We start from the raw sequence: 19810 nt of genomic DNA on the forward strand, positions 1-19810 counted from the left end.
AAGCAATCATCTACATAAAAGTCTTTTTCTACTAAGTGTTTCACATCAGACCCGTAGATGGACTCACCTTTGCGAGCCAAGCGTCTAAGCCCGTAAATGACAACTGCGGGGCAAGGGCTCTTCCCAAATATGTGGACCTCATGCGGTACTCTACGATTTCTTTGGAAGGGTTGTTATCTTTAAACCAGAAAAATCTCAAAAAGTTCCTGTGTTCCTTCTTAATGAGAAAACAGTGGAACATCTGCTGGATGTCTGCCATGAATGCCACGGAGTCTTTGCGGAAACGGAGGAGTACACCAATGAGTCTGTTGTTCAAATCCGGCCCTGAGAGAAGAACGTCATTTAACGACACACCTTCTTCTCTAGAGCTGGAGTCAAACACCACTCTAATCTGACCTGGTTTCTTGGGGTGGTACACTCCAAATATAGGTAAGTACCAGCACTCCTCTTTGTCTTTAAGGGCGGGAGCTAACTCTGCGTGATTATTCTGATATATCTTACCCATAAAGTTAAGAAGTGATCTCTCATGTCTGGTTTTCTCTGGAAATTGCGTTTGAGGGAGGCAAAGCGTTTAAGGGCTTGTTCCTTGTTGTTAGGTAGACGCGGTCTATGGGGTCTAAATGGGAGAGGTGCAACCCAATTTTTTGTCTTTTCCTTGGCTGTCTCCTTTCCCATTATTTGCATCTATCCTCAAAGGACATTGCTACCTGCTGGTCTTCCTTTGTTCTATGAAAGACTGTACACCCTAGATGGTCTGGGTCACCGTCAAAAGCGTGGTTATCTATGTCTGTGTCTACAGAAGAACAAGGTATGTGAGTACTACCTGGAAGCTCTTTTGTGATGAAGCTGTTGTGACATGGTTGAAAGGAGGAAAGACGTCCTTTGTCAAATACGTTAGTGAACACGCTACTGACTGTGGTGGGTCTGTGCACAGTCTTTAGGCAGACGTCCCCTACGATGACCCACACCAGGTCAAGTCTTTGGGCAAAGGGAGCATTGTGGGGACCATTGATCTGTTCCCTAACTTTATGAACCTGCAAAATGTCTCTTCCCAGGAGCAGCATTAACTGAGCCTGCTCGTCATATTTTGGTAGGAGGTAGGCCATGCGTTTTAGATGAGGCTGGTGAATTGCTGCATCTGGTGTAGGGATTTCTGACCGGTTGTCTGGAATCTGGTTGCACTCGATTATGGTGGGTAAAGGTATGCGAGTCTGACCATCTATGGACTCTACACAGAAGGCGGTGGCTCTTCTCCCCGCAGTCTCAACAGTACCCGCACAAGTCTTTAGTAAGTAAGGGGAGCTTGAAGGTGTCAAAGAATGTGGATTTAGCCATAGAGTGATTGTTTTGGTCATCTAGAAGTGCATACATCTTGACAGCTTTGTTTCTGTGACCCATTGGATACACTCTAATAAGACAGATCTTTGAACAAGACCTACCGCCTGCAGGATCTCTGCATACCTCAGTAAACTGTGAGATAACCACTAAGATGTTTGAACCAGTGTTCTCTTGCTCCCCGCCATGCTCATTGGTGTCGCCAGCTCACTGGGCTGTCCAAGGATCAGGGCCTGGATGTAGTGCTGAGTGCTTAGTGCTGAGTTGTGGTCTGTGCTTTCGCACTCTGTGCATGATACACTAACCTTGCAATCCTTGGCAAGGTGTGATGTGGACGAACTGCACCTGAAGCATATGCGGTTCTCTCTTAGGAAGGCTTTGCGATCTTCCAGAGACTTTTCCCTGAAGGTTCTGCATTTTGGTAGATGGTGCGGCTTCTTGTGTAGTGGGCACTGCTTGCTAGGATCTCCGACTTTGTCCTCTGGGTGAACAATGTTGGAAGACCTATAGGAAAAATCTGTAGGAGAAACGTGAGACTTGTTCACTGCCACTGGCATCCTGTGTTGTTTGAGGCTAGGGGGTGTGGCTGATGGCATTATAAAGTCAAAGCTGGGATCGTTCAAGAACTTTGCTTGTTCTGAAACAAAGTCTACAAAAACGCTGAAAGGTGGAAATGGTACCTGGAACCTTTTCTTATGTTTAGAACCATATTTGACCCACCTTTGTTGTAGGTCGTAAAGAAGCTTCAGAATTAAGGGTTTAATCCCTCTGGCTGCATCCAGGGAGGCGAGATCCAGCAGGTCTCTCTTCTCTTTAGCAAGAAGTAGTTCCTCTAGCAAGTCTGCTAATTCTCGTAGTTTGTGATAACCCTTGCATGCTCTATAGTCTCTGTTGAGCCATAGCACTCTTCTAATCTGCTCCAAATCTTTTTAAGACCAGTCTCTGGTTGTTTTATGTTAATGTTCCTGATTCTACTGGCATGTTCGGCAGAGTCTTTCCCAAGCCATTGGACTAGGAGGTCTATCTCCTCAGCGTGAGACAGGTCTAGACCCTTTATGTTATTTTGAAAGGACGACCACCAGGCTTTTATGGCCGATCGTTAAACTTTACAAGTTCTTTTTGATTAAATCACATCTGGCGAAGAACTCGGCAAAGTCTGTTATAACTTGGTTGGTGTTAGAGCATGTTGGCGATTCACTACTGTAGTGGGAGTGTGGTGTGCAACCATACCTGTCAGAAGTTTCTGCTTTAGGCCCCCTTGTCTCATACTGTTGTGTAGTAGAAGGGTTATTCTGACACTGGTTTGGAGGTTGAGGGTCGTGGCGTGCAGAGACATAGGCTTAATCTGTAACGTGCTGGCAAGAGTTCTGCTGCTTGCAGCTCTGAGGAGTTTGGTTGCTCTCATGCTCTGTTACCTGCAGTGTTTGGTTTGTTTCTCCTAGGACACCGTCTGTTCCCTGTAGAGGAGAAGTGCCGTAGGTTAATTTGAAGTGATGCAAGTACTCTAAAGTGCATTGCGAGGGGTTTGGCTCTCCTTGTTCGTAGCCAAGCACATTGATGCATTCGCCATTGAAGCTCACGGCTGTTTCCAGGGCTTCTGCTTCAGCTATGGCAGTTTTAGCTTCCCTTTCTGTAGTGAGCTTCTCCAGCCTGACATCTAGACGTGTTTGTTTAAGCTTTACAGAGGCTTCCCTGGCTTCTAGTGAAGCCCTATCTTGTGCTTTCTTGGCTTCTAGCGTGGACCTTTCTAACTTCAGCTGCATTTCTTGTCCAGCAAAGGTAGCTCGGGTCTTTGCTGCTTCAGCTTTCCCACGGGCAATGGCGGCTGCATCACTGGCTGTCACCGACTGGCCGGAACTGTAAGCTTGTGATCTGGTTTTGAGTGAGGACGTGTCACTGCGTGACATGGTCGCCTGACCGAATAGTGGCCTGTGGGAGCAGTAGACGTATAAGGCTGCAGTCTCTGTATTCTGCTTGGCTGTATGAAAGTGGCTGTATAGTCGATCGCAGACTGTAGCTCTTCCATGTGGCTAAACCTCTTCCCGTTCTGCACTATCGGTAGTGTTACTGGACGGAGTTTTACTGTCCTGGCCTCGCCCCCTGTACTCCCGGAGTCTATGGGTGGCTATCCAGGCAGATGACCCTTTTCTGCACACACAATAATTGACTGCCGTTTCTTGTCTGTATCTTTTATTAGCACGTTGCAGATTTTAATATAAGTGACACGTGATATGCGGTAAAACTGAAAACAACAAGAATAATATAACGTTATAGTACAATAGTAAACATCACATAAAGTAATAACTGAAATGACTAATTCCTTTCCCTAAGAGCCTGTGGAGGAGGAAAGAGAAGATTGCTTACCTCCAATGCCATGTATGGGGAGAGATAGCATCTAGGCTGCTGCCATGAATTGAACATGCTAATCCCTATGGCTGTTTCACTTCCTGACTAAAGAGGATGTGACGATTTTTACATCACATCCTTAAGTGGCTGGATGGCTTTGTTATAAACTAAATTAATGTTTGGCCAGTAGGTGGCGCAAGCGTAACAGCTAACCTGGAACAAACATAATTTATAGCTTAATAATGCAACAACACAATATACATATTAAATACAAGGTGAATTCTCTTTTCTGAACCTCAGGAGAGAGAAAGGTATCCTGGAGACATAACAATGACCATGGTTCTGGGCTCCACCCCAGTGTTGCCAACCGCCTGTGTTTTTATGGGCAGCCCGTAAAAACGGGGCTATTTTTTCATGTCAGTGAAAACCCGTAAAGAAAATTTCTTGCCCGTAAAAATGACGGTCCCGGCTCGGAACTGCGTATGTGCAGTCCCGAAGCATTGCCTAGAGTCTCCGATCATCCCTATGATCATTCTGTGACTGCTGCTACTTGTCTTGTACCCTCCCCCTTCCTCCGACAGCACGCCTTATTTGATTCTGGGAGATGCTGGGAGGGGGAGGGGAGGAGTGGAGTGGAGTGAGCCTGCAGTGGAGCGCCCGCCCGGAAAGGACTTCAGCCTAGCAGGGGGTAAGCTTAACTAGCCTAGCTATTAGCTAAATGCAGTTGTGTCTTTACTTGTCTTAGTGGGCAGGAGGAGGGGGGGCAGAGGATGGGCTGTGTTGCAGGCTTCTGTAGCAGGCTTGTGTGCACTGTGCAGATTGTTTTTTTGTGTACCAGATCTGCTTTTCTTCTAAAGGGAGGATGTTTTCTCCTCAATCTCCTATTACCTGCAGTGCTCACCACCAGTACAGACACAGCCTCCTCAGTCCTCTCCAGAGTTACCAACTCATGTGCCTGGGGCACTACAAATCCAAGCATGCCAGGAGAGGGGAGGCAGCCGGAGCAGCAATATGATTTGGCTGGTATTTTCTGATGAAAAGTGCTGCTGTATATTGTGTTTGTACTGTATGGTTATAATTGATTATGTATTGTGCTTGATGGTCTTGAGGTGTTTATTCATATATTTTTTTTATCTGAGTAAGTAGTGAGCACATTTGGTCTCCTGTAGCATGTCCGCAGCCTATGACCGGCTCCTGTAGCATGTCCGCAGCCTATGACCGTCTCCTGTAGCATGTTCGCAGCCTATGACCGTCTCCTGTAGCATGTCCGCAGTCTCTGACATCTCCTGTATCCTGTCCACAGTCTCTGACCGTCTCCTGTATCCTGTCCGCAGTCTCTGACCGTCTCCTGTAGCATGTCCGCAGTCTCTGACCCTCTCCTGTAGCATGTCCGCAGTCTCTGACCGTCTCCTGTAGCATGTCCGCAGTCTCTGACCATCTCCTTTAGCATGTCCGTAGTCTCTGACCGTCTCCTTTAGCATGTCCGCAGTCTCTGACCGTCTCCTGTAGCATGTCCGCAGTCTCTGACCGTCTCCTGTATCCTGTCTGCAGTCTATGACCGTCTCCTTTAGCATGTCCGCAGTCTCTGACCGTCTCTTGTAGGATAAAACCCAGAGCCACCAAGCTGGAGCCATTTGACTGAGCCCTGCACGGTGCACCTGAGAGCAGGTCAGTGACAGCGCCGCCAGGCCAATCTGAGGGGGAGTCACTGATGTAAGGGGGCACCGATATAAAGGTTTCCCGACTATATTAGTAAACCCCCTTACCTTAGTGTATTCACTGTAGGGAAGGTGTCATCAGAGTTCCTGGCGTTCCCCTTTACATCAGAGTCTGCAGGATTCCCCCTTACAATGCAACGTGGAACTCAATCTGCAGACCCTGATGTAAGTGGGAACTCTGATGTAAAGAGAACAAAGTGGACTCTGATATAAGGTGGTCTCTGGTCACCAGAGCCCCCCTCTACATCAGAGTTCCACCTTAGATCATGATTTGCAGCGTTCCCCTTTACATAAGAGTTTCATTTCACTGTAAGAGGGAATCCTGCAGACTCTGATGTAAGGGGGAACTCTGTGCTAGCCAGGTTATAGTAACCTGACCTTCGTGTCAATGCAGAAATATGTTTTTTTACTTTTGTTAAACTTAAACACATTGCTAATAGCACTAGATATATGTTTATAGTTTAAATATTGATATTTGAACTGTTTAGCACTGAAAACTGTAATTTTAGGTACTTTTTTGCAGTGCCAGTAAAAAATTGGTGTCGTTTGTAAATTTTTGGCATCCTGCCAGTAAATTTTGCCTTGGAAGGTTGGTAACTCTGCTCCACCCGCCAGATAGAGGTGGTCTCTGCCTAAGAGTCATTAGGGGGCTTCACCTAGTAGACAGGTGGAGACCAAAGCAGCAAGGTGCTGCCAGCTGTAAGGACCAAACTTGTGTGAAAAGACTGTCTGTAGGAGACAAGAGCCAAAGGCTAAGGCCAGAGAAGCAATGCTACATGTGTAATCCAGAAGGCTGAATGGGTATGTCTTTGGATAGGAGAGAGAAATGCTGAAAAACCCCTGTGAGGGAAATCTATGCATTGATTTTGTTTTGTTGAATTTTCTTTTAATAAGATAGGGCAAGAAAAGCCCTTAAAAAGAAGGTTAGGAGAGTGCAATGCATCATGGAACTTGTAGTTCTGAAACAGCTGGAGGGCCACTAGTTTCATACCCGTGCTCCATATGTTTAATGTTCATGAGAGTTCTTGTCTGTCTCATGGCAAGGGGCATTTTACATTTGGACCTAAAAAGTTGTATGAAGAAGTTAAACGTAATCACTTGTTTTTATCTGTTTCAGTGGCCTGGGGTTCTTACTTTGACCATGCTATTGATTGGAATAAACATTTGGATGAAGACACAGTTTTGTTGATGACTTTTGAAGATATGAAAGAGGTAGCTGAACATTTTGTAATATATGCACTAACTAAAATCTTAGCCATTGCAGAGGCTTTAAATGAAATAATGCTTTCGATTTAAAAAAAAAAAAAAATTCAGAGGACTACCAATAACATGAATATTAAATGGCAGATTATACAGTTTTATTCATCTAGAGGTTTGTTTGTAACCGCAATAGTTTTACAATAAGTTAAAGTGGTTGTAAAGGTAAAAGGTTTTTTACCCGTATGCATTCTCTGCATTAAGTTAAAAAACCTTTTCATGTTAGCTTCCCCTAGCCCCTCCTGACACACGTACCTGAGCTAAATCTCAAACTAGTGTTGTGCCCATCTACAGCAACACTACTCTGCTCTCCCCTCTTCTCACAGGAGGCTCAGCAGCAACTGGAGCCAATCAAATCCTGTGAGCAAAGAGCGAGGGATGGGAACGTCTATTGACACACACACAGTACAGCTCGGGATCAAGCTTGCACAAGTGCCCCCACAGCAAGCGGCTATGGAGCAAGGGGCAGTCAGACAAGATGAGGAGCCAGGAGCGCCAGCAGATGACCCCAAAAGAGGAAAATTGGGTCAGCTGGTAAGTATAGCATGTTTGTTGTTTTAGAAAAAAAAAAAAAAAAAGGTTAAACCACTCACTTTAATTACCTAATATTATTATGGGATGAATCTAAATAGCAATATTCAGGCTATTATAACCCATACCCACCTGGCAGTTTATCAGGTAGAGTATATGATAGACAGTTCTGGTGTCTAACAGGGAAGTAGAAGCTATTAATACATTTCATTCAAGTGGTTATTTGTTCTGTAAATACATAAACCAATGTTTATTGTGTTTATTCCAAGTAACCAATTATCTGTGGTTTGGAGAGAAAAACATTTTTTTTTGTTTAAAACGGTGCAATGGATGGGTTTCTGATCTTTTGGAGTCCTGTAGTCTGTGTGCTTCATGCAGCATCTGAACTTTATTGCAAGGTAATCAAATGGGTCTTTGAGCTCTGAAGCAACAATGAGGCTGATTTACAATAGGAGTTGTTAATTTTTCGCTTCAATTAGCCAATCCTGTGAAAGGTGAAATAGATAAAGATGAATATGTTTTTCACATGAATAGGTTTGAGTTAACCACTTAAGGATCGAGCCTCTTTCTGAGATTTCTTGTTTACAAGTTAAAAACAGTTTTTTTGCTAGAAAATTACTTAGAACCCCCAAACATTATACATTTTTTTTTCTAACACCCTAGAGAATAACTTTCTGTCACCCCATATTTGCGCAGCGCTCTTATAAGCGCACTTTTTTTGGAAAAAATACACTTTTTTTAATTAAAAAATAAGTTAACAGTAAAATTAGCCCAATTTTTTTTTATATTGTGAAAGGTAATATTACACTGAGTAAATTGATACCCAACATGTCACGCTTCAAAATTGCGCCCGCTCGTGGAATGGCGACAAACTTTTACCATTAAAAATCTCCATAGGCGTCATTTAAAAAGTTCTACAGGTTGCATGTTTTAAGTTACAGAGGAGGTCTAGGGCTAGAATTATTGCTCTCGCTCTACCAATCACAGCGATACCTCACATGTGTTGTTTGAACACCGTTTTCATATGCGGGCGCTACTCACATATGCGTTCGCTTCTGCACGCGAGCTCGTCAGGACGGGGCGCGTTTAAAAAAGAAAAAAAAAATTCTTATTTATTTTACCTTTTTTTCAAAAAGACCCCAGATCTTATATTTAGACTAAAATGCAAAAAAAAAAAAATTGTCATTAAAAAAAATCATTTTAAAAAAATGGCCCTTTAGGAGCTGTGGGCGGAAGTGACGTTTTGACATCGTTTCCGCCCAGCAATTGTTTGGAGACGGGTGGGGGCCATCTTCCCCTCACTCATCTCCATACCCAGCTAGTGACCAGACCCAAATGCCTCCGCTGCTGCCGATGGCTCCGGTAAGCGGCGGAGGGCACCAGATCGCGGCGGGAGGGGGGCCCCCTCTCCCGCCACCAATAAAAGTGATTTTGTGGCAAATCTGCCGCAGAGACCACTTTTATCTTGTAGCGGACCGCCCGCTGAAGAAGAGGATACCGGGGTTATGGCAGCTAGCTGCTGCCATAACAAAGATATCCTCCTTTAAACAGCCGATGTAAAACTGCAGCGGGTGGTCCGTAAGTGGTTAATATTCACATAACTTATTGAGTGAAGATTCCAAAGCCATCTAATAAATCAGCCCAACTGCCTTGCAAAAGGGCTGCCAGGGTTTGGGAGGAGAATTTTTGGACAAGCTTGGAGAGGGATTAGAACACCTGTCAGGTCTTATTTTTTCATTGCTGTCTGTGCCCCTGTTACGGAGATTCACCCTCTCTATTTGTCCTGTTTACCATTACCATTGAAAGATAAAGTAAAGAAAAATCCAAAATTTTGGGTTGTCACCAGAACTGGAATAGTGAGGATAGCTTCCAAAGAGGACAAAAGTTCTAGTTACACTGATGACAGCCAGGGGTTTCCTCACTTTAGAGCAGGGGTCAGCAACCTGTAAATCTCAATTTACCTGTAGATCGCAGACAGGTGACTGGTAGATCACGGTCTGGGATTGTTGACCTGCCATTCCAGAGCATCAAACAAAGTGCAATGCAGAGGGACTACTTGTAAAGTTGGAGCTGTAGTAGGGAGCAAGAGCTGCATAAGCCGATGGCTCCTCTGTAGTGCTGGCTCCTGTCCCATGCGGAGTGGCCCCATTTACTTGAATGGGTCTTGATTGTCAGGCAGTAGCATGCACTAAAAGCAACAGGGGGCTTAATTCCTGCTGCAGCATGTGTACACCTTTGGCTGCTGCCTCAGCAGCTAAAGGGGGTAGGGAGTGGGGCAGTAAAACCGCAACTCAACCACAGGGTTTTACATGTACTGTAAATGAGCCCTAAGAGTGCTGCTGTCAAATCCAATGTAAGGGCTCATTTTCAAGTGCAGCAAGCACTGCTGCTCCTCTAAAAATTGATCTGAGTGTGTTTGACAGGTGGTGAGGAGGTGATATGTTGCCTCCTCGCCACTTGATTTAAACTCATGTTTGCCATGCACCGCATGCAATCGTGACACGGTGGTACAGCAATTACAGGTTTAAAACTGCTGTGAGGAGGCGACACTGTGCCCGGTGATCTTTGACTTCTCCCATGAGGTGTCACCGCCTCTTTAAGGTTGCATACTCTTGCTTTAGAGGGATTTGTTCTCCCTTCCTGTTTTGCCCGTGGGACAGAAAGTGAAATCTGCCTAATCGGACACAGATGTCAAAAATGAACTTTACAAGGTATATCTATCTAATGAAAAAAAAAGTTTGCCTTTAGTTCTACTTTAAAATAGAACTATATTTGTAACTCATATTTGTAAAATTATAATATTGACAATAACAGATATCTTCACTTTCTACACTCTCCCTATTAATGTAGGATCTAGAGGGATCAATTAAGAAGATTTCAGAATTTTTTTCTTTACCTCTCACTGAAGAGCAAGTTAAAATCATTGCTGATAAAGGAACATTTAAGTCTATGAAGGAAAACTCCAAAAACACACATGGTGAAATGGGCAAAGCCATATTCAGAAAAGGTAAGAAAATTGTATACCATGTATGCAACTTTCACTTTACAATGGTCATACAAATAGAGTTGTGAATCTCCCAAGCAGGGTTGCGAACCTCCCGCAGCATTTTTTACTGATAAAACATGGAAAACTTACTGGCAACCTGACAAATTACAGAACTCCTATTGAAAACTAACACAGTGAGTATTTAAACAGTATAAACATAGCGGGGTGCATGCGCGGCTTCTAACATGGTTGACGCTCTTTAGGTGAGCTCCGGACTCCGCCAAATCTCCGAGACCCCTAAGAAGCTTCAACAGCCACATCCAGCGCCAGGGGTAAGCCTAAATACCTGCCGCACTGAAAAAGCACCCCATGGGAAAAATTGGCCAGCAGCAGCACTATAAACCGCTGCTCGGGCCTCATGGAGAAACACACATGGATCGCTTCCTTACTAGGCCGCAATCCGTGGCCTCGATTTCGCCCACAGACCCGTTCGTCGCAATGGACCCGCTTCTGGGGTTGGAGGAGGTAGAAAGCCACACGGTCACTACCCAGAACCGGGCCTCATTTCCCACCTCCTCTCCTCTCTCTCAAGAGGAGCTCACCCCAGCTATTCTAGACGCTAAACTGGATGCTAAGCTGCAACTTCTCCTACAGCGGATTACTCATACAGTTGCATCTGAAGTGAGTAAGCTGACAACAGAATTGAGAGGGGAGATAAACCAAATAGGTGAACGCACGGATACACTTGAATACAAGATGGATGAAATGGTGAACTATGTACAAGCAATCGAGGAGGAAAATCACACACTCAGACAATCAGTCTCTCAGCTGCAATTGCAGCAGGAGGATTTGGAAAATAGGGAGAGAAGACAGAACCTACGGTTCAGAGCCATCCCCGAGACGGTAGGAGACCCTGGCCTGCGCCCATATCTCCTGGGTCTATTCAACACTCTAGCACCAGCGGTTGTAGCTGTGGACTGGCGTCTGGACAGGGATTATCACTCTCTGGGCCCGAAACCTCCGGCTGGAGCTAGGCCCAGAGACGTTATAGTGAGGTTTCACTATTATGAAAGTAAGGAGGCATTAACCCTGGCCGCCCGCAACAAGTCTCAGCTTATGTACAAAGGGGCAAAACTGCAGATTTTCAGTGACCTATCTCCCATTACCCTGGCTAAACAAAGAAATCTGCGACCAATCACATCTCATTTACAACGCCATCAAGTCCCATATTATTGGGGTTTCCCCTTTCGCCTCACAGTTTCCAAAGATGGGACCCAACAAAGTCTCCGATCTCCAAGAGGGAGAAGCTTTTCTAAAGATCCTCGGAATTCCTCCTATACCTGATGAAGACCTAATACCCCCTCAGGCACCAGTTCGTCCCTTCCCTACCACTCCCAGTCGGATCTGGACCCCTATGAGAAACCGATCGAGGAAACAACTATCAACACCACAACGTCCAAGAGCATCTAGACAACCTCCTTGATACTCTCGTAAAGGCTTTTCCAGGTTCCTTTTCTTCTTCTTTTTTATGATTCATTCATAGTCCAGGAGAATCGCAGTGCTGTGCTCTGGACTAAAGGTTTTCAAAATTTGGCCCGTATTTTTTATCGGGGTAATGTTTTTTCACAACCCATGGGTTATTAACAAATGATATGGTCATTAACGACATATTAACTGTAGTTCGTATACTCTTATACTGCAGACATTTCTATTAGGTTACATCCTGCAGGACCTCTACAGCAACAGCCAAGTTCATAAGGATTTGGTGGACTCCCTCTCTCCTTAGAGTCCCTTGGTGGAGTCTCATATGTGTCCCTACATGGCCTCTGAAATTTTTTGGGGTCCCCCAAAACATGGCTATGTCTTGGGCTCTCGCATACAGGTTTTTTCATTTGTTGTCTTTTCTTTTTCTTTTTTATATTGTCTCAATGACAGTTATATGCTCAGGTTCTTATGTTTTTTTTTTTCTTTTTTTCTTCTCACCATGCCCATGCTTCAATACCAACTCGGTAAGATGAGGTGGCGGATTTCTTTTTTTCAGGTTTTTTTTTCTTTACAATGGTTTTTCATCTACCTGTTAAATTTGCTAGTGCATGGGCGTCAGGAGGTTATTTTACCCACAAGTGATTTTATTCATTCCCTTACTCGTTTAAATGTATTGTTTGATATGTTTTCTCCTAGGGTTGGTATACTAACAAATGCATTTTTGAAAGTGTTTTAAAAATGGCTCTGAGTATCATGTCTTATAATGTGAAGGGCCTGGGCTCCATTCGGAAGCGTTGGTTAGCTCTGAAGGAGTTCAGGACCTCAGGTGCGGATGTGATAATGATTCAAGAGACGCACTTTAAGACTGATGGCTTGCTAAAATTTGCCTTGAAATCCTTCCCTACCTCCTTTCTTGCCTCTGATTCCACTGGCAAGGTGGAAGTAGCTATCCTGATCAGGAAATCATGTCCTATTAAGGTGAAGAGTACTCATGTAGACCCTCATGGACGATTTCTCATTCTAGAGTGTGACTATTTGAATGCCTCCCTCACTCTAGTAAACCTATATGCTCCCAATACTGGGCAGATTGATTTCCTTAATAAACTTTTTAATGCCCCTCAGTATCGTTCTCAACCATTTATGATTGTGGGTTGGGATTTCAATTTGGTCATGTCCCCCACTAGAGATAGACAAACTCTGTTTAATGCTATCCCCTCGGGGAAGATTACATGCCAAGCTAGTTCATTTCGTAAATGTATCAGGTCCCATCAACTCTTTGACTCATGGAGGATCAAACATCCCTCTGCTAAGCAATATACATTTTACTCCATGGCTCATAAAATGTATTCCCGTCTACACCATTTTTTCATTTCGGCTCCACTCATCCCTTATGTCATTGATTCCGATATATCCCCTATCACGTGGTCTGATCACGCCCCCATTACATTAGATCTTATGCTTTCTCAGACCCACGCTAGATCATGCCACTGGCGCCTCAATGACCACCTTCTACAATCTGAGGTCTCACGAAATAAGCTGGCAACGGGTCTCAAAGAATTTTTTCAACTTAATATAGGTTCTGTGTCTAAGTTCTCTACATTGTGGGAGGCCCATAAGGCTGTCTTTCGTGGTGAATGCATAGCAGAAGGTTCACGTCTAAAAAAGGATAGAAATGGTCTTTTGCAGACCCTTGCTACAGCCTTGGCGACGGCTGAACGGCAGTTGTTGGGCAGTCCCACAGTGTTGAGACTTCGTAGAGTCATTACTCTCAGAGAACAAATTAAATCTACACAACTTGGAAAGGCAGCTAAATCCCTTTTTTGGTCAAAACAAAAGTTTTATGAGTTCTGTAATAAACCTCACAAGATTCTAGTCAATAAATTACGGTCACGCCCTTTTAACTCTTTCCCAGACTTCCTTCTCCAAACAGATGGATCCAGAACCCATTGCTCTCATGAGATGTTCAAAATTTTTGGTAAATTCTACCATAAGCTGTATAATTGTCTGACCCCTGCAAACAATTTTAACTCAAGGGAAATTTGAGGCGTTCTTCTCTGACCTAAAGCTTCCAAAACTGTCTACACCTGAGCTAGCTAGTTTAAACACAGCTATAACAGTGGAAGAACTCCTCAGTATAGTCAAAGACCTCCCGTTAAACAAATCACCAGGCCCAGACGGGTTATCATACTTTTACTATAAGACCTTTATAGACATACTGTCTCCTCACATGCTCACTCTTTACGATTCATTACTCAATGGCAAACCTCCTAATCCCCAATTTTACCACTCTTACATTACTGTTATCCCCAAACCTGGTAAGGATCCTTCAATCCCAGACAATTATAGACCCATAGCCCTTTTAAATTTGGACTATAAAATCTTTATGAAAATTCTTGCATCTAGATTATCCAGAATTATCCCTAAATTAATTAACAGGGACCAAGTGGGTTTTGTCCCCGGAAGACATGCTGGGGACAACACCCGCTGCACGATAGACCTGATCGATCTCCTTGATAGGTCGTCATGGCAGGCTATTGTTTTAAGCCTTGACGCATAAAAAGCCTTTGACAGGCTGAGTTGGCCTTATATGTTTGCCACCTTGCGAGTGTATGGTTTCAGAGGCCCTTTTCTAAAAGCCTTAGAGGCTCTTTATTCGAAAGTCACTGCTCAGATTCAGATGTCTTGTCGGAACTCGACAGGGATGCCCTCTGTTGTCGCTACTTTTTATTTTGTGTCTAGAACCCCTGACTGAGTCTGTTTGTTTACATCCTGACATTTGTGGGGTGGTGATGAGACAGGGGGAATACAAATTGTCACTTTTTGCAGATGACATACTACTGACCATCACTAACCCACTGTTATCACTCCCATAGCTGCACAAATTGCTCTCCTTTTTTAGTGACATCTCAGGTTATAAGGTAAGCACATCTAAAACTGAGGCCCTTCCAATCCATATACCTCCCCCTTTATTATCTCAACTCAAAGCTTCCTATCCCTATAGGTGGTGCACTGACTCCCTTAAGTATCTAGGGGTTCTACTCACTCCATCCTACCCCTCACTATATTCTGCAAATTACCCCTCTCCGATCCTTGATATCAACAAATCTCTACAAACCTGGGCAAAATTCCCCCTATCATTACTAGGCAGGATTAATGTTTTAAAAATGTCTATTTTGCCTAGATTATTATATCATTTTGAGACATTGCATGTTGTGATCCCAACCCCCCAACTTAAAGCGCTACAGAGGAGCTTTCTTAATTTCATTTGAAACAATAGGAAGCACCGTATAGCGAGCACGGTGGTTTTTGCAAAAAGATCTAGGGGGGGATTGGGAGCACCGGATATTGTTAAGTATTACTATGCTTCGCATTTAAGAGTCATTGCATCATGGTCCTCGCTCCATGCCCATAACCATTGGACCGCTATTGAGAGGGGAGTATTGTATCCAGTGCACCCATGCTCTCTAGTCTGGTCTCCCGTTCCCTCTCTGGATCCCATATATAGACGTCAAAGTACCGCTCCAATGAACTTTACTTTGAATATCTGGCGCAAATGTCTCAAAATTTTTCCACTTATTTCACCCTGCTCTCCCCTTGCGAATGTGCTTTTCAATCCCTCCATACCAGATAGTTTGTCCCTGGGTAGAGTACTCCCGTGGGTGGAGGCCTCGTTATTCCAGCTACAGAACTTAGTGCATCCAATCTCCCTCAGATTACACAGTTTCGATACTCTGAGTGAGAAATTTGGTATCCCAACGCACCTCTTCCATTTTTACCTACAGACTAGACATTTTTTCCATTCTCAGTCTCCGCTCTTGACCCTAGATAAACCTACTCCCTTTGAATATCTATGTGCGCAAGGTCCCCAACAATTACATCTAATATCCTCTATACACCATATCCTCCATGAGTCAATGCCTCTCACTGAGAAAACCCACCGATATATGAGTAGATGGTCTCATTTATTAGGCAGACCAATTAGTTCCCAAATGTGGGATAGAATCTGGTCCTCAAGATGTTTCTTACATAGGGAAACGTCCATCAAGGTACTCATGTTTTGGTACAAGACTCCAGAACTCATCCACAAATTTGATCTCTCATCCTCGGCTAATTGTTGGCGCTGCGGGACTGAAATCGGATTCCTATTCCATTTCTTCTGGCAATGTTCCATGATACAGCCTTTTTGGCACAAAGTAATGTTACTAATACAAAAGGTGGTGGATGTGTCCCTTCCGCTCGATCCCCTAAATTACCTTCTAGGACTACCCTTTTCTGGTATTACAAAAAAAGTTAACAGGCTGATTGCATATATCCTCTTAGCAGCAAAATGGCTCATTCCACTGTGTTGGCTTTCCAACTCACCTCCCCCTTGGTCTAGGTTTTTACAATTAATAGGTGAGATTCGAGGGATGAAGTTCTTGACAGCCTCTGTGCATGATAGTATCCCCCAGTTTAACAAAATCTGGGAACTCTGGGACCAATCAGAATTTGGTATACCTCCCCTACCCTAGTAAACTATGAAGTAAGCCACCTTGTTCTATGCTTTATGTACTGATAAATACTTTTCTTTTTGTTATGATCTACAGAACACTTTTGTGCCCTGTAAACATGGACATTTGTTGTTTGTATTTTTACACCTTGCTTACACCTTGCTTATATTCAGTTATTTGTACGCTTTGTATATTCTTTGAAAAACTTTTAATAAAAACTACAATTTTAAACATGATATGGAAACATTGACAATACCTATAACAAAGTAATTTGCTTGATTTACACTTAAAAAGTCAACACAGCATGAAATTAGCAGCCCCTGATATTTACTGGAAGATGTAAACAAATCACTGATTTTTACAAACTGTCAGTAAACGTACTGGCGGTTGGCAACCCTGCTCCCAAGTGTGGACACAGATAACAAGACAACCTTGACAGAGTGTCTAACCCTAAAATCTGTAACTCTGCACTACTTGTGCTTTCTGCCTTGCAGATGTTGGCTTATTATCTTTGCATTTAAAAACATCTGCATTGCCTGACAAAATGATTTAATAGACGTTTCTGTAGAGGAGGAACCACCTAGCAAACCCCCAGCAGAAGTGCAAAGAAAACCCCAGAGCCAGTGCGATCTGGAGCAGCCGCGTTACAGCTGAAAAAAACATCTGACGCTGCTAAAGGTGGCTTAATGCTGTATCCAGCATTTATTTACTTTTTGACATGTCAAAATCAATGGTTCCCTATGAGAGCCATCTTAACTGATCTGACTTTCAGCCCATTGATTGGAATAGAAGTCACATTCAAGTCAGATCATTGTGATCTGAGTTGTGGTGCCACCTGTGCTCTGAGGATCTTGAAGGAGAACCCCACAGCAAAATTTAAAAAAAATGGTGTGGGGTCCACCCACGTCAAAATGAAAAAAAAAAACTGCGGGGGTGGTGTCTCACGGTGACGCCATCAAATGGCCATGCCCCATGGCTATATAGGAACCTGTAGAGAGCGGAGTTGGCACAACGACTGGAGACAGCATTGGAGGAGGACTGGGTCAGCGATGGAGAAGACAGCAGTGGAGGAGAAGACCAGAGGAAGAACACCAAAAGAAGAAGGAGGAGAAAGAACACAGGAGGGAGAAAACCGGAGAGAGAAGAACGGAAGAATTTTTTTAATAAAGGACTTGTGAAAACCGTCTCTTGTTTTTATTTACATTACACTGCCTTTTTTTGGGTGAATAGGTAGGGGTACCCATACTCATTCACATAGGGAGGGGGTCCCCTTGTTAAAGGGGGCTTCCAGATTCCGATAAGTCCCCTGCCAGTAGACCCACACAACCACCGCCCAGGGTTGTCGGGAAGAGGCCCTTGTCCCCATCAAAATGGGGAGGACATCTGCACTCATTAAAAAAAGAATTCTAGAAAAAAGAAATGCTTGTCTTTAACATGTATGTGAGAAATGTCAGAAATGACCTGGACAGCAAGTGGTTAAAATTTCGTTAAAATGCATTCTATTTGACTGTATTACAGTTTCAAACCAATCAATAACTTGCTGTATTGCTGCATACTTAATAAATAGATGTGTATGTGAATTATCTTTATTAACCTGCATGTAAGCTGTAACAATGAACTTCTATTTGCTCCCTTCAATAAGCCTCCTTGGATATGTGATGTGCATATCCCAGGAGCCATAAAAGGCATAATGCCCATTATGATGGGCATTTGTAGGCGGAACAGAACTCCTTTTAAGAAAAAAAAAGTACTCTTCTGTGTACTTTGCAATGGTAAGTCTTATCTTCTTGCCCAGGTTACCTCTGTAAACTAAAGAACACTTCCACATTATGTTATCAAGGAGGTGAGGGGCAGGTGTTCTGTGGTCCCAATACCGTTTCTGTCCCAGGGTGACAATGCTGCTCCTCCATAGATACAGTACAGTAAGTGAGCATAGGTGTGTGCAGCCTATTGCATTAGGGTGTGCACCCCAAAGCTCAAACACACACTACCGATTATGCACGATGTTCATTCAGAAAGAGAAGTGGCTGATAAATACATATTTACCAGCTCCTTCCCTCACTTATCCTAAAACATCCCTGCAGCAACAGCTGGCAGGAGAGGAGGAAAAGCCGGCAGTGCTGCAGAGGGAAGGAGGGGGGAGCCAGGGCAATAGGGGGAATCTATGCTGCACAGGGTCATTAGGGTGTGCCTGGGCACACCCGGCACACCCTGTGCGCACGCCTATGTAAGTGAGGGTTATCATCGTAGAGCAGGATGTATGGCAGGACCACCAGCCGAAAATAAATGGAAAAAACACAAAAAAGGAAAACTAAATTCAGCCACCACATCTAATGCCGCGTACACACGAGCGGACTTTACGGCAGACTTTGCCCGGCGGACGGGATTTAGTCGGACAATTCGATCGCGTGTGGGCTCCAGCGGACTTTGCTCAAAAGTTGGACGGACTTAGATTTGAAACATGTTTCAAATCTATCCGACGGACTCGAGTCCGGTCGAAAAGTCCGCTCGTCTGTATGCTAGTTCGACGGACAAAAAGCCATGCTAGGGCAGCTATTGGCTACTGGCTATGAACTTCCTTATTTTAGTCCGGTCGTACGTCATCTTGTACAAATTCGACGGAATTTGGTTGATCGTGTGTAGGCAAGTCCGTTCATTCAGAAAGTCCCTCGTAAAGTCAGTCGAAAAGTCCGGCGGGAAAAGTCTGCCGTAAAGTCCGCTCGTGTGTACGCGGCATAAGGACTTTTAAGCTGCAGTATATACATGTTTGCTTTTGGGTTTAGGTACACTTTGGGGTTTGTAAGATGTATAGATCATGTCTTACAATACATATCTTTTGTTATTTTTCCCCTAAAATTAACAGGTATATCAATACAAAATCTAGTACTTTGATTCAAAACATTTCACTCATGTAATGTAGCTTTATTTTTCCTTTTTTTTTTCCCCAGGGGATGTTGGAGACTGGAAAAACTACTTTTCAGAAGCTCAAAGTCAAGAAATGGATGCAAAATTTGAAGCGTGCTTAGCAGGAACAAAGCTTGGAGAAGTCTTGAAGTACAATATTTATTGTGAATGGTGACAAGGCAGAACTATGTGGAATTTTTTGTTTTATATATGTATAATCCATATGTATACAGAATCAATGTTGATGTCATTTTTTTTAAACTGGGCAGTCAAAGATTTTCTTCTAGCAATAAACACGACTAAAGCCACAATAAATGATTCAGGCTTGTTGCCAACGTTGTAATCACCTCCACAGTCCTTTTCATGTCAAAGCTCCCTGGTCACCAGCCAACCACTGAACTACATTGCTGGGCTCTTTTGAGCAAGTGGTATATTTACTGTACGTAGGAACCTTACCACTTTTTGAGTTTCCTCAACAGCTGGATGAGTCTTCCCTTCAATGGCTGCATACTCTTTCATCTCTATGGATAAATAAAGCTGCTCTCCAGACAACTAAGCACAAGCATAGACATTGTCATTTTCATAAGAAATCAGATCACAGTCTGGATAATGTGTTGCGTATCAACGTGTATGTTTAATTTAACCCCTTATCGCCTACCGTACGCACATATGCACCCTCAGCTTTAAGGGGTTATACAGCTGCAGGCATCACCCGGTACCATTTTTTTAGAGCGGGGGGGTCAGCTCTTTAGGTATAA

At 43.7% G+C, this 19810-nt stretch overlaps 1 protein-coding gene across 2 annotated transcripts in view; it reads left to right on the forward strand.

Moving 5' to 3' along the window:
• Window positions 1-19608, forward strand: part of LOC141140520 (sulfotransferase 6B1-like) — a 104126-nt gene extending 84518 nt beyond the window's left edge. For both annotated transcript variants that reach the window (XM_073627810.1, XM_073627808.1), the window contains 3 exons: window positions 6517-6611; window positions 10038-10194; window positions 19097-19608. In XM_073627810.1, coding sequence (XP_073483911.1) covers window positions 6517-6611; window positions 10038-10194; window positions 19097-19227 — 383 coding nt within the window. In that variant the 3' untranslated portion in view covers window positions 19228-19608. The remainder of the gene's footprint in view (window positions 1-6516; window positions 6612-10037; window positions 10195-19096) is intronic.
• The last annotated feature ends 202 nt before the right edge of the window (window positions 19609-19810 follow it).

This window comes from Aquarana catesbeiana, linkage group LG04, assembly GCF_042186555.1.
Source record: "Aquarana catesbeiana isolate 2022-GZ linkage group LG04, ASM4218655v1, whole genome shotgun sequence".
NCBI lineage: Eukaryota > Metazoa > Chordata > Amphibia > Anura > Ranidae > Aquarana > Aquarana catesbeiana.